This window comes from Diceros bicornis, unplaced genomic scaffold (genome assembly GCF_020826845.1).
Source record: "Diceros bicornis minor isolate mBicDic1 unplaced genomic scaffold, mDicBic1.mat.cur scaffold_73_ctg1, whole genome shotgun sequence".
Classification (NCBI taxonomy): domain Eukaryota; kingdom Metazoa; phylum Chordata; class Mammalia; order Perissodactyla; family Rhinocerotidae; genus Diceros; species Diceros bicornis.
In genome coordinates this window covers 2,294,319-2,309,299 of record NW_026691615.1, presented here as the reverse complement: position 1 = coordinate 2,309,299, position 14,981 = coordinate 2,294,319, and the positions used below count along the sequence as shown (strand labels likewise).

General features: G+C 59.6%; 1 protein-coding gene across 3 annotated transcripts in view; it reads right to left on the bottom strand.

The window, feature by feature from the left end:
- Positions 1-3,552: 3,552 nt before the first annotated feature.
- RFX2 (regulatory factor X2) overlaps positions 3,553-14,981 on the bottom strand; it is a 96,083-nt gene continuing 84,654 nt past the window's right edge. For 2 of the 3 annotated variants that reach the window (XM_058538040.1, XM_058538041.1), the window contains 10 exons: positions 14,433-14,548; positions 13,423-13,541; positions 12,978-13,090; positions 12,419-12,573; positions 11,159-11,256; positions 9,722-9,871; positions 8,812-9,020; positions 7,550-7,703; positions 6,403-6,445; positions 3,553-5,830 (listed from right to left, as the gene is read on the bottom strand). In XM_058538040.1, the coding sequence (XP_058394023.1) occupies positions 5,718-5,830; positions 6,403-6,445; positions 7,550-7,703; positions 8,812-9,020; positions 9,722-9,871; positions 11,159-11,256; positions 12,419-12,573; positions 12,978-13,090; positions 13,423-13,541; positions 14,433-14,548 (1,270 nt within the window). In that variant the 3' untranslated portion in view covers positions 3,553-5,717. The remainder of the gene's footprint in view (positions 5,831-6,402; positions 6,446-7,549; positions 7,704-8,811; positions 9,021-9,721; positions 9,872-11,158; positions 11,257-12,418; positions 12,574-12,977; positions 13,091-13,422; positions 13,542-14,432; positions 14,549-14,981) is intronic. The other variant, XM_058538042.1, reaches the window with a different exon arrangement.

Here is a 14,981-nt window from a genome sequence, read left to right as displayed (position 1 = left end):
AGGACGAGAAGGAGAGGCAGAGGGGGAGAAGAGGGAGGCAGCTCATTCGCTCTGTCCCTTGTGTCTGTCCAGGCATTGTTGCAATTCAGTCAACGCGACAGCCTCGGGTCTGGGCATGATCGAGCTCGCAGTGTCCCCAGGGGAGCAGGAAGAGGCTGTGTCCCACGGTGACCACTGGGGGGCGGCAGAGGACGGAGGAATTCAAAACTGGGCTCCAGCAAGGAAAGCGGGTCGGTTCCTTCCAAGGAGCTGCAGGTGCGCGTCTGGAAGGCTCGGCGTGGGCTGAGGTCCGGCGGCTCCGGGGACCGGGGCGGGTGGGCGCCGGCCCCCCAGCCCAGGGGGAGCAGGTCGTGGACGCGCCGCATGCTCTGAGGATGGTGTTCCAGCGCCTCTAACCCGGGGGCTCTGCATCCAGGGTGGGCCTCAGGGTGGGTCTGAGAACCCCCGACCCTGCCTGCAAGCTTCCCGGGGACCGAGGGCGTCTCGATGTGGAGGCTGGTTGCAAACCCCAAAACCCAGCTCCGGCCGATGGGAGCGAAGGGGGAATGTGCTGGAGAGTCACGAGGATGCTCATAAGATGAAGAGACAGGGAAGGGCCTGGGCCGCTGCAGGGGGACCCGGGAGGGGACCGTCCAGTGGGGTCGCCGCGGGGGCTCCCCGAGGACGCCCGCGCTTCTCTTGCCGTCGGTCCCACGCGCAGCGCGCCCCCCGGATTCCGGGAGCCGGTGTCCAGCGTGGCGGGCGTCGATCATGTCCCCGCTCCGGCCAGCTCGCGCCTCCATCCGTGGTGCGTGAGGGCTGATGGGGGGGGTTCTCTGTCCATCTTGAGGTCATGGGCCTCCCACTCATGGGCCGTCACCCCTGGAGTGAAGCCCCGAGTCCTCGCCAGGATGTGGGGAGCCCCCCGTGTCTCCCCCACTTCTCCCTCCAGCCCCACCTCCCGCCCGGGGGCTTCCTCGCTGCTGCCCACACACGCCAGGCCCTTCCCTCCATCCCCCCTGGAGCAGCCCCCTCAGGATGTGAGGGCGCCCACGTAGAGATGGTCTTTACAACCACAGGGGAAAGGTGGTTCCTAGAAGGGGAATCAGGGCGTTATTCCGAAAGAAAGTGGAATGAATGCTGGATAGCGAAACCCCACAGACATCCACCCCAGAACATTCTAGAAGGGACCCCGACCTCAGAATGGCTTGAGAACTGCTCTCTAGTATTGTGGCTTTCAAGCCATACATTTTACCTTGCAGCCCGATGCCATGTGTGTGTGTATACACACATACCAGATGTACTAAAGTAAGGATTTTACAAAGCCACGTTTATCTTTATTACGTGAACACTCCTGATGTTTTCTCCTTCTATCCTGGTCCATTGAAAAGAAAACCAGGGGCCGTCCCTGTGGTATAGTGGTTAAGTTCGGTGTGCTCCGCTTCGGTGGCCCGGGTTCGCTGGTTCAGATCCCAGGCGCGGACCTACACCACTTGTCGACAGCCATGCTGTGGCGGCGTCCCACATACAAAATAGAGGAAAATGGCCACAGATGTTAGCTCAGGGCCAATCTTCCTCAGCAAAAAAACAAAAACAAAAACAAAGACAACGAAACTGGTCATAACCCACCAACTTTGTCTCATCACCCACTCGGCCTGCTCGACCACTCTCCCCCCGACTTGTGTGATCTTAACGAAGACCTAACTGACCCCCTTGCTTCCGGGTTCTTCAGGTGATCCCACCCACCCAAGATAAGTCTGACGCTCGGCTTTGATTGTATCAAAAATTCTGCCGGTGGCCTCCTGAATGAACTTGATCTTCTTTACTTTGGCTGTTCCTGGTCATTCCTCCACGTCTCCTCTCCTCCTTTCCCCTACCTTCGCCCAGGAGCCTCCTCACTCGCTCACCCACTGCTGAGCCCCCACGGTGCTGGATCTGGGAAATACAATGTCGAGCGAGGCAGACGAGAGCTGCTCGCCCACAGAGCCGATGGCAAGCGATTACCATGAAGTATGGTACAGGGAGGATGCGGTAGAAGGGATCCTAATTCAGGTGGGGAACTTCCAGGAAGGCTTCCTGGAGGAGGTGTCGATTAAGATGCGTGCTAAAGAGGAAGGGATGTGTGTGTGAAGCCCTGGGGGTTAGTTGGGAAGAACAGTGAAGCGGAAAGAGCCTAAAATGAGACAGTGGGGTGAGTTCCAGGTGCAAGAAATGGGAACATCAAGTGGGTACGGGTTTGTGCATTTTGAGGAGGTAGGAGGAGTGGCTGGCCCTGGGTTCCTGGCTTGGGCAGTTGGATGGACTGTGGGACTGACGCTGTAATGGAGACACGGGGAGGAGGTCTGAACGGCCAGATGCTGAGCTCCAGACTTGCTCTGCAGAGGGCGAGGCCCCTGCGAACCTCTGAGCAGTGGTGGGTGGGCAGCCATGGGGCAGGTGGAGGGGCATTTCTGTCGTGGGAATGGACGAGGTCACGGAGGGTGTGGAAGGGGCAGGACCCTGGCGCAGAGGGGCAGCAGCCTCAGAGGTGGCAGAAAAACCGGGGGAGTGACACTCCCAGCCGGGGAGAATCTCTCCCTTCTCGGCACTCCTGCAGGGGTGTATGTGTGTGTGTGTGTGTGTACCTCACATCTTGGAGGCAGGAACATCTAGGGGTCCCTCCGTATCCCCTGCAACTGTGGCTTACTGAACTCTGACTGGGGGCCATTAGAGCTGTCATGATCACCCAGGCTCCTTCTGTGTCATTGCTTTGCCATCCCTATTATATGACATCTACCTCGAGGCCCAAGATGGCTGCTGGCACTCCAGCCTTCATGCCTGCATTCCAGCCAGCAGCTTCCATTTTTCCATGTGTACAATGGGGGTAACACTTGGAAGATTGTCAAGAAGAGGAGGAGATTGGACAGAAAGGTCTAGGGTGGAGCCACTATAATTAGTGAGAACCTCCCAGAGGCTCTTGGTAGGATTGGGTTCCCCTTGTTGTACAGCGCCTGCGCCCCAGGGCACTACCCAGTGGGCCCTTCGAGGGACTTGACGGCCTCTGGGCCTTCAGCGGGCTCCCCTCCTCATCTCCTCTCTGGGTCCTGGGGCAGTAATCATGTGGGCATCACCCGTGCTCACGGGCCCCACCAGCCACTCAGGCCCCAAGGGCAGGGCGCGGAGACTCTGTCGCCCTGGCACCCGGCCTGGCTCTCCGAGGGGGAGGGCTTCGGGGTCTCAGGCTGGAGGGGCCTGAAATCATGACCCACGAGACGCGGGGGCCAGTCTGGGTCCCGCTGGGATGTCAGAGCCTGGCTGGGAGTCAGCACAGAGTCAGGGCCTGGCCGCCCGGCTGAAGGGGAGGCTGTGTGGTCAGGTCCCGGGAGCTCCCCGGGATCAGCCCCAAAATGTGTGGGGCCCAGTGAAAAATGAAAGCTCGGGCCCTCGGTTGAAAAATTAAGAATTTCAAGATTTCAAGAGCAAAGCACCAGGCCAGACGCAGGCCCCAGAGTTCCAGCCCAGGGAAGTGACGGACGGTTCCTGTGTCGCCTGGGGCCCAGGGCCTCCTCCTGGGACAGAGGGGCTGGGGCTGAGGCCGAGCACCTCTGGGGGCACGGGGGGCACTGGGTGGGCACTGAGAGGCAGCTTTTAGGGATGGCTGACCGGGAGCTGCGTCCACGTTTCCAGAACATTCTCCCGCCTGTGGGCCCTTCCCAGTTGCTGAGCCTGTCGCTCTCCTGCAGGGTTTCTTCAGCGACCCACAATCGCCTGTGTGGGTCCCCAGAGAGGGGATGGTCACAACGGTACAGATTCTCAGCCCCCACCCCAAACCCACGAGCCAGGCTCTCTGCGGCTGGGCCCAGGAATTGGCGATTTTGGACCAAGTTCATGCGCTGATTCTCAGCGGATTCTGTACTTTGGCCCCCACTGCTCTACTGAATAAACCCTGAGAACCACCGGTGGGCTCCATCAGCGGCTGGAGCGTGGATTTATTCTGCCGTATCTGAAGGGGTTTCTCACCATCTTGACCCCCGGGCTGGCCTTGCTAATGCTCCTTCTGGAACATTCCACAGAGAGTGGAGGGGGGAAGAGCTGGAGGCCGTGCCTGGGCTTCCCCTCTGGGCCAGGCTGGCTGCCCCGGGACAAGGGGAGGCCGGGAGGGAGGGCGCATCCCCCAGGCCACTGTCGGGGGCAGGGGCTGGAGTGTGGATGGGGACCCCAAAATGGGTACATTCAACGTGTTTATTGCAACGACAAACGAGAAGGGGCTCGGAAGGCTGGTGTCTTGACTGTCATTGGTGTTCCTCCTTGTGGAATCCTCCAAGGACGGAGCGTAAGGCAGAAACCCACACGTGGAAGCAAAGGCAGGCCGTTACAATCCAAGAATTGTCCCCCAGGAGGAGACAAGTCTTTAAAGACATTCTTTCTGTCCGGTTCCATCTGAGTCTTCAACTAGGGTGCCCCTCGTGGACTTTTGGTTTCTGAATCAGGCACGCGTCTTTCTGGTCCTTCCCCTCGGCCCCTGCCCGCAGACCTGGCGTGGGAAGGGAGCTTTATCAAGGCCACGTGAGTTTGCATTAGTACCTTCGGCGTGAACGAGAAAAAAATATTGGGGACCGAATATACTGCAATATACACATTCATAACAAACCTTCTAAGAACAGCACAAAACTATGGGTATGAACATATTTCCAAAAAGAGAAACTATTGCATTTCAGAAGGCGGTGCTTCCTAGACCAGAGGTCTGTCCTTCCTCTTGTGGTTGTCCGAGGACAGAACCCCCGCACGGAGCTGGTGCATCGTGTCAGGACGGACACAGGTCTGGAGTGTTTCAAATGCAGGCTGCGCGAGGCCTCGCAATTCATTTGTCCCCGGAGGAGAGCTTCAACCTCGAGCAGTCCCAGATGGGACTTGCACAGGGCCCCAGGATCGCGAACGCAAAGGCAGATATTCTGGAAGATTCTGTGAGCAGGATGCAGGCACGGCTGTTTGTGCACAGACTGGGCAGAGGAAGGCGCTGCTGAAACACTGACCGCCTGGCCCCCTCGGAACAAACTTATTCCAGACCCAGCGGGGTTTGGCTGGACGTTGACTGTGAACTTGGACAGAATCCCAATGCTTCCCGTTGCTGATAAATCTGGTTTTGATTTTTAAAGACACCCCCGTGTCTTGGCATGAGCGGGCTCGTTTCTGTGACTTGTTCTCTGAGCCGATCGGCAGCTGCTCCTGGAAACCTTTGGCATCTAGAGACGGGGCTCCCGAGGGGCTGGGCAGGGCAGGAGGCCGTGCGTGGTCTGTCCACGAGGGACCTTGGGCACAGCGCTGACACAGTCCCTTCCCAGCACAGGGCACCAGGCTGGGGCCCCGTGGCCGCCAGCCGGCCTGGCACTGCCCCACAGCCGCAGGATGTCCCTCCTTCCTGGGATCTGCTGAGTTTTTTTCAACATCACAGTGGAGACTGGAACCAGCCGAATGGACGAGAAGCCCAGGCGGAGGCAGCGACTGGCCCAGCCCTCACGGCGGGATGCGTGGACTCGACCCAGCCTCCAGTGGAGGGGAGAACCAGAACGTTCAGAGGAAGGAAAGACAGCTGGGTGGCGCCCGGGGGGGGCCCTCAACCTGGTTAACAACCGTGTTCCTTCTCGAGGAAGAGCGTGTCCTTGGAGGAGTGCGCGCGTCCGAGGGAAGGTCACTTGGTTGGAGAGGCACTACAGCGGCGGAGCTCGAGGCAGTGTCCGGAGCCCGGGAGGCACCAGGCGCTAGACACCCGGCAGGGAGTGGTTGGGGTCGCTGCGCTCCCGCTTGACCAGTGGCTCCCCGAGGCCGCGGACGTCCGAGTCGGCCTCGCTGCCCCGGTCTTCGCTGATGTCATCTGCGGGGTCAGCGGTGGGGACGAGGGGGTGGGGAGGCACAGGAGGGAGAGAGAGAAGCACATCTTCAGGGAGCCGCGCAGGCAGGGACAGGCATCTGGTCTGGGCTCCCTGGTCATCCCCGCCTGCCCTGCGGCGCCCAGGGGCCTTCCTACCCGTGACCTCCCGGACCAGCGCCCATCTGCCGGGCTCAGGTTCCCGGCAGGGTCCCCCTCGGTGGTTGGTCCTCCCGCCTGCACCGCCTGCCCCGCTCCCCCTCGGACGTGGGTGCAGGAGGCCCTGGCTGTGGCCCTGCTCCTCGGGGCCTGGTGTGGAGGCGCCTGAGGGGCAGGAGGAACCGTCACCCTGAGGCGCCACACTCGAGGAGGAGGTAGCAGGCCTGCCGCCCTGAGCGCCGCTGGGGCCCGTCCTGCAGAGGCGTCGCTGGGAGGCCCGCTCCCCCCAGACGTCACCGCCCGTCTGGATGCCACCTCCTGGAGCCCCAACCCGCCCCAGGGCCACCCCGATTTCCGCCAGGCCAAGGGGGGCGAAGAGCCCCTGGGAGGGCCCCCCGGAAAAGCACGGCCGCACCCACCTTTGTCGAGCAGCGTCAGCGACAGGGAGGCGAGGTCGTTGAACTGAAAGAGAGAAGCCCAGAGTCAGGCTCCGCGGAGCGCGTCCGGGGATGGGGGCAACGTCCTCCATCCACACGAGGACAGGCTTCCACTTGTAAGTGACAGGGGTTCCGGTACTTTCTGGGCCGCGCCTGGGAGCCGCTGGAGTGTGCGGGGCGCTGACTGCTCAGGCCGGCGAGGGGACAGGGCTGTGGCCTCTGAATTGTGACAGTGGAGGCACGGCTGCCGTTTTTTTTTAAATCACGGGCTTATTATGTACTAAACGCTCTACAGGCGTCACCTCATTTCTTCCTTAAAACAACCCCACATGACCCACAATTCTGCTCCTGGGATCCACCCAAAAGAACAGAGAACAGGAGTGCAAACGGAAACCTGTGCACAAACGTTCACAGCAGCACTATTCACAGTGGCCGACAAGTGGAAACAGCCCAAATGCCCATCAACAGGTGAACAGATCCACACAATGTGGCCCATCCACATGCTGGAATATTATGCAGCTGTGAAGAGGAGGGAAGCCCTGACACAGCCACACCGTGGATGGACCTTGAACACACGACGCTCAGGGAGAGAACCAGACACAGAGGGCCACACAGGGTGTGAGTCCATTGATGTGAAATGTCCAGAGCAGGCAAATCCACAGACAGAAAGTGGGTTCGTGGTTGTCAGGGGCTGGGGAGGGGGTGAGGAGTGACTGCTTATGGGGCTGGGGCTTCTTTTTGGGGTGATGGAATGTTCTGGAACCAGATAGAGGTGGTGGTTGCACAACTCTGTGAATGCACTAAATGCCACTGAATTGTTCACTTGAAGATGGTAAAAATGGCAAATTTTATGTTATGTGTATTTTACTGCAATAAAAACCCCCACAGAGTAGGGTGTTTGAGGCCTTGTATTGAGGCAGGAAATCCTGCCCAGGGTCACAGTGAGCAGGTGACTGGGGAGTCAGGATCTGACCCAGGTCTGTCTGGCTCCGGCCTCAAGCTCCTTCGCTCCCCCTGGCCTCCTGCGATGTCCCCTCTTTGGGCCCCGTGTCACACTCAGCATGCCGCGCTCCCGTCCCCGAGGCCTGCCCCGCCCATGCCCTCCCGGGGCCCGGCACCGGGCCCTCACCTCTCCCATCACGGCGATGGGCGTCTCCCCGGTGGCCTCGGCGACGCGGTGCTCCACCAGGTAGAACATGTACTCGTCGTAGAGCAGCCGGATGAGGTGGAAGGAGCCAAAGCTTGCGGCGCTGCGCAGGGTGAGGTCGCGGATCACCATGGAGCTGGGGGCGGCACAGAGAGGCTGGGAAGCTTCCCGGAGCACACAGCCGGGGCAGGCAGGCTTGTCTCAGCTCCGAGCTTGTCTGGGGCCCCCTGAGACCTACCCACGAGGGGCCCGCCGCCCTGACCACCCCGTGTCCACGGACTGGGATGGGACAGGTGACAGGCGGCAGGTGGGAGCAGGGGGCTCTGAGTGTGAGGGTCTCTGACACAAGCCTCAGAGCCCAGCCTCTGGTAAGGGGTCTTCTCAGCATCTTTATAGACCCCCCCACGGTAGGCGGCCTTTCCTGCCCCCCCGTGGCCTTCCCTCCTCCTGCCGCCCCTCAGTCCGTGCTTCAGGCTCCTAAACACCAGACAGAATTTCAGGGCGAAATTCTGTCCATGGGGGGTGACCCTGCCGGCATTTGAAATCCCAGTGGCACAGCTTTCAGCATCACAGCAACACGGCAGCCGCCATAGTGTGACAACCACAGACGGGTGCCCGCATCTGGGCCGTGGTGGTGAGAGCCCCGAATCTCAACCACTAGACCCCCAGGGCTGGCTATAATTATGAGTGATTATAATATATTTACATACAGAACTTTTGGATATATAAACCTGCATACACCTGACCCTTGCCTGGTCCCACTCTGTGGGGACAGACAGACCCCCGGGAGCCTGTCTGGCCCCTGCTCGCACGTGGCCATGTGTGAATTGAGGCCCAGTCGTTGCTTCCAGTCCGGCTCATTGTCCTAACTGACCAGCTCACTCCATTTCCCAAACTCGTGTTCTCATCTCCCATCTGCCATCATCTGCGCTCCTGTTCTTTATCCTTGGGGCTTTATGCCTTCTAGAAACTTCCTTTACCGTCACTTTGTGGATTTTGCGAGGGAACAGAAATGCATTTCCCCAGAAGGCCCCGCCACAACCATGTCTGCCTCTGGAAACCCCCACTTCGTTTTAGGCCACAGGGGGCCCCCTGGGAGCCCGCCCGTCAGGATGAGGCCCACAGGTTGCACCCCCGTTTGGGGGTCCAGCCACTGCCGCAGGCCTGCTGAGCAGGCTGGACGACCTCTGGAGCCCCCAGCCCCGCCCCCCCAGGAGTCCTCTGGAAGCCCAGCGGGGCCTTACCTGTAAAAGGACCACTTCAGCAGGAACTGCCGGGCGGCCTTGGGGAAACGGGGACTGCCCGCGTGCTCCTTGAGGACCTGGGTGACCACGTTGTCGAGCCAGCTGGCCCACTGGTCCAGTGAGCTCTGCTGCTGCAGGGTCAGCTTGAAGTCCTGCTCCAGCCGCTGCACCACACTCTCCTCGCACTGGCACACCCACGACGCTTGCTCCTGCGGGCGTGGGCAGCCGGTCAGCACCGAGGACAGCGACAGCCCCGCCCGGCGCCTGCGTGGGAGCCCGGGCGACCTCGCCCATCGCCATCGCCAGGGCCAGACGCGCTGGGCACACACACCTTCCTGCCCGGCCTTTCCAGCTGCAGCTGAGCATGGTTACAACCCACTGGCTGCTAAGGACCGAACTCCAGGCCTCCTGCGTCCAGAGGCCCAATTACCCCAGGTCTTTGTGTCGCTTTAGTTGTAAGTGGTCACTCTTGTTTATTTAGTGGATAAACTCAGGGCCTGAACTAGAGGTAAATACAGAAGCAGGATCCGTTTGCCTTTGGCCTGCATTTTCCTAAGCCCATGAAGATGGCAACAGGAAGGTAAATTGTTAAAGAAAATGAACCAAGGTATCGCCCCAGAATCCGGATGCCAGGGGGACCTGAGGGATCATGGAGAGGAGGCCTGGGGTCCCCGGGTGGGCCGCAGGGGCCTTTGCCCCTGAACCTGTTTCAAGTCATGCAACAGAAACATGCGCCCCAGCTGAGTGAGGTGTGGGTTTTGCTGTGGGCTGAATTTTGTGGGTTTGTGCCTTTTTCTAGAGGGTGGAAGGCGAGGCCAGCGGGGTGGGGGTCACGCGCACGCCATCCCTGCTCTGCAGCCCGGGGCCCTGAGCCCGTCCCAGGCCGTGGGGCCGCGTCGGGGAAAGCCACCTGCACATTGGCGAAATCCACACGGTTGAGGTCGCTGAGCATCTGGTTGATCTGAGACGTGTTCTGGAGCACGGCCCGGGCTGCCTGCGCCAGGTGGTTGAGGGATGTGTACCTCCGCAGAGTCTGGGCGAAGGCGCTGACCACGCCGACCTGGACGGAGGACGCACGCCAGGTGAGCTGCCTGCACGCACGCACATGGGAGGCCTGTTCCCCCTTCTCCTTGGAGGGTGCATGCACTCAGGGACGGGGTGGGGAAGGGAGCAGGAAAGAGTGACTCTGGCCAGGAAGAGGGACCCCCTCCCCTCTCTGACAGTCTCAAGGACCCGGAGGCTGAGCATCGGTGAAGGACACAGAGTCACCAACGCATCATGCACCATCTACAGCAGACGCCGCAGCGTCGGTGGGTTAGAATTCGGGACAGCGTGTTTATGCCCCACTTCTAGAACTGCTTTAGCTCTCTGGAGCACCAGTGAAAATACAGATTCCTGGGCACTACTGCATCAGACATTGTGGGGCATGGCCTGGGAATCTGCACTTTTTAACAAGTACCAGGGCAATTCTTATACACCCTGAAGTTTGAGAACCGCTGGCCTGACAGATCAGGTCCAAACTGTGGATGGTAGACCAGATGCCCGGAATCTGGCCCGTCTGTACACAGCAGCTCTTTTTTTATTATTATTATTATTTTTTTGTGAGGAAGATCAGCCCTGAGCTAACATCTGTGCTAATCCTCCTCTTTTTGTTGAGGAAGACCGGCTCTGAGCTAACATCTATTGCCAATCCTCCTCCTTTTTTTCCCCAAAGCCCCAGTAGATAGTTGCATGTTATAGCTGCACATCCTTCTAGTTGCTGCATGTGGGATGCAGCCTCAGCATGGCCGGAGAAGCGGTGCGTCGGTGCGCGCCCGGGATCCGAACCCAGGCCGCCAGCAGCAGAGCGCGTGCACTTAACCGCTAAGCCACGGGGCCGGCCCACATAGCAGCTCTTTGAGAAGCTCTCCAGAGTGGTAGACCATCATTCTCTTTTTCACATGTGGGTCAAATCTCCACGTTTTAAATTCTGATTTGTGGCCAATACATTGTAATAAGGGTGAGAGGTAGGAGATTAAATTCCCCTCCAATGATGAGCATAGGAACGTTCCATCTGTTCTGAATCGACCCAAATGTATCACAGCAAGTGGCTTCTTCTGTAGTGCCCCTCCCTGCCAGCCCCTGTCCTACATCAACAGCATCTCGGGGCTTCCTGAGGGGACCACTCATCCTCAGGATGTACGGGAGCCTGCTTTCTCTGGGGGCCTGCAGTCCTCAAATTCCCTAGAGCAGAGGGACAGGTGCCCCCCTTTACAGCACAGCAGGGCGGGAGGGGTCCCCGGGCCACGACCCCTGCTCCGGGTGACCAGCATGGCCTGGGGGCCCAGACCCTGACTCCCACAGTTACCTTGGTCTGGATGACCTGCTGCGGGAAGTCGCTCATGGCATTCGTCAGCCAGCCTTCCAAGCTCTTGGCAAAATTCCGGATGGCCTGTGTCAGGGTACCTGGGGGATACAAACCATGATATGAACGGGAGACATTTTTGTCTGGGGACATCTGTGGCTGTCACACTGGGGGAGCTCCTGCGTCGAGTGGGTGGGGCCAGGGATGCTGCTCACCCCCCACAGCGCCCAGGACGGCCCCCCCGGAGCATGATCTAGCTCCGATGTCAGCCGTGCGGAGGGGCTGAGCAGTTTTCCAGCAGGCGAGGCCAAGGAGAAGTGCAATCATTTTGCTGCTTCCCTTTTTCTGGCACGAAAGCAGCAGATTGGTTCATTAAGAAAGAGCGAGCTTTCCCGAGGGCTGGCAGGCACACGTGTTGACAGTCACCTGCCAGGCGGAACCGTCATTTATTACAGGAGGCCTCAGTGCACAGCTTCGTCGTCCTCCACGTGGGGCAACACTTCCACCCCCAGGATTCTGTCAGGACACGGGGAGCCCAGGGAGCCTGTGTGTCAGGGGCTGGCAGGGCGGGCGCCCCCTGGTGGAGAGCGTTGTCATCACCACTGGAGGCTGAGCAGGCAGTCCCAGAGGCGTGGGGGACAGACCCCGTGGGAAGGTCCCCATGGCACATGTCAGCCCCAGACGGGTGTAGCCATCAAGGCACACGACTCCGTTTTTCTCCTTTCCTCAATTAAGGATGCTGGAGTTTGGGGAAAAGTCTGGAAAATCCACCCTTTGATGCCGAAGCCTCTCAGCGTCGGGAGGAAGCAGAGAGTAGTGTCCAATCAACCCGGGGAAGTTGGTTAAAACCCGATTCAGCCCATCCCAAGGTTTCCAGCAGATGCCACAGGCAGGGGGAGGGCTGTCCTGTGACCTGGGCCCCGCCCACCCCCTGCGAGTCTCCTCTGGGGACATCGGGGCCCAAGAGGAGCTTGGAGAGGGGGATGTCACCCGGGACCGCCCAGCTCTGGGCAGCAGCACATCCCCTGAAGCCCGGAGCCCGGCCCAGGCCCGGGGGGCAGCGACCTCCCCAGAGCCACGAGCTGCCCTCCCCTCACCCTCTTTCTGGGTCAGTAATGGGGAAAACACGCAGGCGAAAGCCAACATCCTCTGGGGCAACTGAGCTGCTGCCCCCCCTTTGGACCCTGTGCCTGAGTCTGAGAGGGGCCCGGCGGGTGCACAGGGAGAGGAAGGAAGGAAGAAGGCGGGGCGCCCACTGCTTACTGGGCACGGGCCGCAGCACGTCGGGGATGAGGATCTCCACCAGGGCCTGGTACAGGATGTGGTCGCAGTTCCTCATCCACTTGAGGATGGGGTCGCATTTACACAGGGACACCAGCTTGTCCTTCGGGAGGACGGCGCTTTCGGGTTCTTCGTCACTGTCGGGGAATGGGGGACACAAGGTGAGCCTTGGCCTGGCGTCTGGCTGCCCTGGCTGAGGCCTCGGAGCGGCAGGAGGGCCCGTGGTCGTGGGATAACCAGACACGCAGCTGCAGGGCTGCACCCGAGGGAAGGGGGCAAACCCACGTGGTCACCTCCCAAATCCCCCATTGCAGAATCCCCCATTCTGAAACAAGTGGACGGTCGATAAAATTACAATCAGCGCTCAGGAGCACAAAAACCACATACATGTATAAGAGGCGTCTGGGCACCAATTCTTGGAGAGTTGACCCATTTGTCTGTGGGTCACAGTGTGGGTATCAGTGGGCGACAGTCTGCAGGTTAAACTTGGGTCCCGTGAGCCACAGGGTGTGGCCTGGCTGGGGGGGCGGTGGGCAGTTACCTGGCAGGTAGGGAGGTGGGGCCGTCGCCGGATGAGGCTTTCGAATTCCAGAAGGAAAGCCAGAGCTTCTCGATGTAGTGAAACTGGAGGTTCATCACGACATCTAGGGTTGCCTAGGGATAAAAACAGCCATTAAACACACACAGTGGGGTCTTCTGAAATCCAGAGAGACCACAGAGGGGATGGAAGTGGACGGAGGGGCCACGGTTCAGAGAGCCGACATTCCTCTGCTCTTGGGCTAGAGGAGGAGGGGCCGCGCCTGTCCCCTCCGTGTCGCCCAGGACACCCGGTGATGTCTGAGGTTTGGCATTCTGGAAGCTGACCACCCTGCCTGGGGAGGCGTGCTCGCCTCTGCACCAGGGCATGGGGGGCACCGAGGCACCCACTGAAGCACCCAGGCTGAGGCTCGGGGTGGTCCCGAGGCTGCCCTAGAGGGGGCAGTCACCTCGCAGTGCCGCCGGTAGACCAGCTGCAGGGCCGTGACGTCATGCAGTGTGATGCCATCCTGCAGTAAGACGCTGCCCAGGTCAGGTGCTGGAAACTCCGGGAAGACGTGGGAGACATCTGGGGGAGACAACGGGCAGTTAGAGCCGCAGGGGGTGGGGGGCCCCACGCAGTAGGCGGCCTAGGGGACGCTGGCTGGACGCACTGGTGTTGTCACTTAGCAGCCTAGGGGCCGAGTCCTGGCTTCCCCACACAGTCGCACAATTTCTGTAAGCTTCCGATTTCTCAGATACAGAATGGGGACATCGTCACCTCCCGGCGATATTAAACATGTGGATACAGATGGAGCCCTGAGTGTGGGGCCCTGCCCACAGCAAGCGCTCCCGTCACCCGGCGTGGGGCTGCCCAGGGGAAGGCCTGACGACCTTTCCAGAAGACCCAACCCAGGAGGGCTGTATTCTCAAAGAACACACTAAAAATACACGAAGGCCGCCAAGTGTCTCCAGTGTGTGTGAGCCTAATGACACGGGTCCCAGCGACCCTCCGTGGGTGGGTCCGGGTGGCAGGCTCTGAATTAGGATGCTCTCTGGAGCGGCTCCCACAGCAGAGGGCCAGGCTGCCCTGTGTCTGGGCACCGGGAGGGGAGAGACGCAGTTTAGGGAGAGCTGAGCATCCAGAATGTTCCAGGCAAGCAAGGAAGAGAACCAGGAGGGTTCTCAAGGTTTTAAAATACGACATCTGGACTTTCTGATGGGCATTTCATTTTACTTACTAATTTTTCTGATGGTCACATTAATTTTGGGGGCATATGCTGATTATTCTAAAATCTCAGAGATGCCACAAAGAAGGTTGATCTAGAACTTTCTATGTAATTGAAAAGGTGCCCTGCGAGAAAACTGTTTAAGGCATCCCTTTAGATGCTGCTATGGTGTTGACACCTCTGAGCACCCAGAAGAGCCGAGTGGGCCCTGAACACTGACAGCAGGCCCTGAACCAGGGTCGGGGGCTCACCTATGTACTGCTGGTGGTGCTGGCTCTGGGCGGCCATGGCCTGCTCGGGCGTGCTGTGCAGGCTGCTGTGTGAGCCGCTGTCTCCGAGGCTGTCCGTCTTCTGGGCTGGCCGGTACCTGGGCAGGGGACACAGGTGCCACCATGAGGCCCCAGCAGCACTGCCCAGAAGGGGCCCAAGGGGTAGGGAGAGGGCTGCGCGGGATTTGGTTTGGGGGGTATGTGTGTGTATAAATTTTAAAAAATTGTGGTCAAATACACATAACACAAAATTGACCATCTTAACCATTTTTAAGTGCACAGCTCAGTGGCATTATGCACATTCACATCGATGTGCAACCATCCCCACAATTCATCTCCAGAACTTTCTCCTCTTCCCAAACTGACTCCCCATGCCCTCCGCCAGCCCCTGGCCCCACCATCTCCTTTCTGTCTCTGTGGCTGTGACTCCTCTAGGGACCTCCTGTGAGTGGATCACACAGTATCCGTCCTTCTGTGTCTGGCTCATTTCCCCGAGCATCACGTCTTCCCTGGTGAAACCCAGACCCAGCC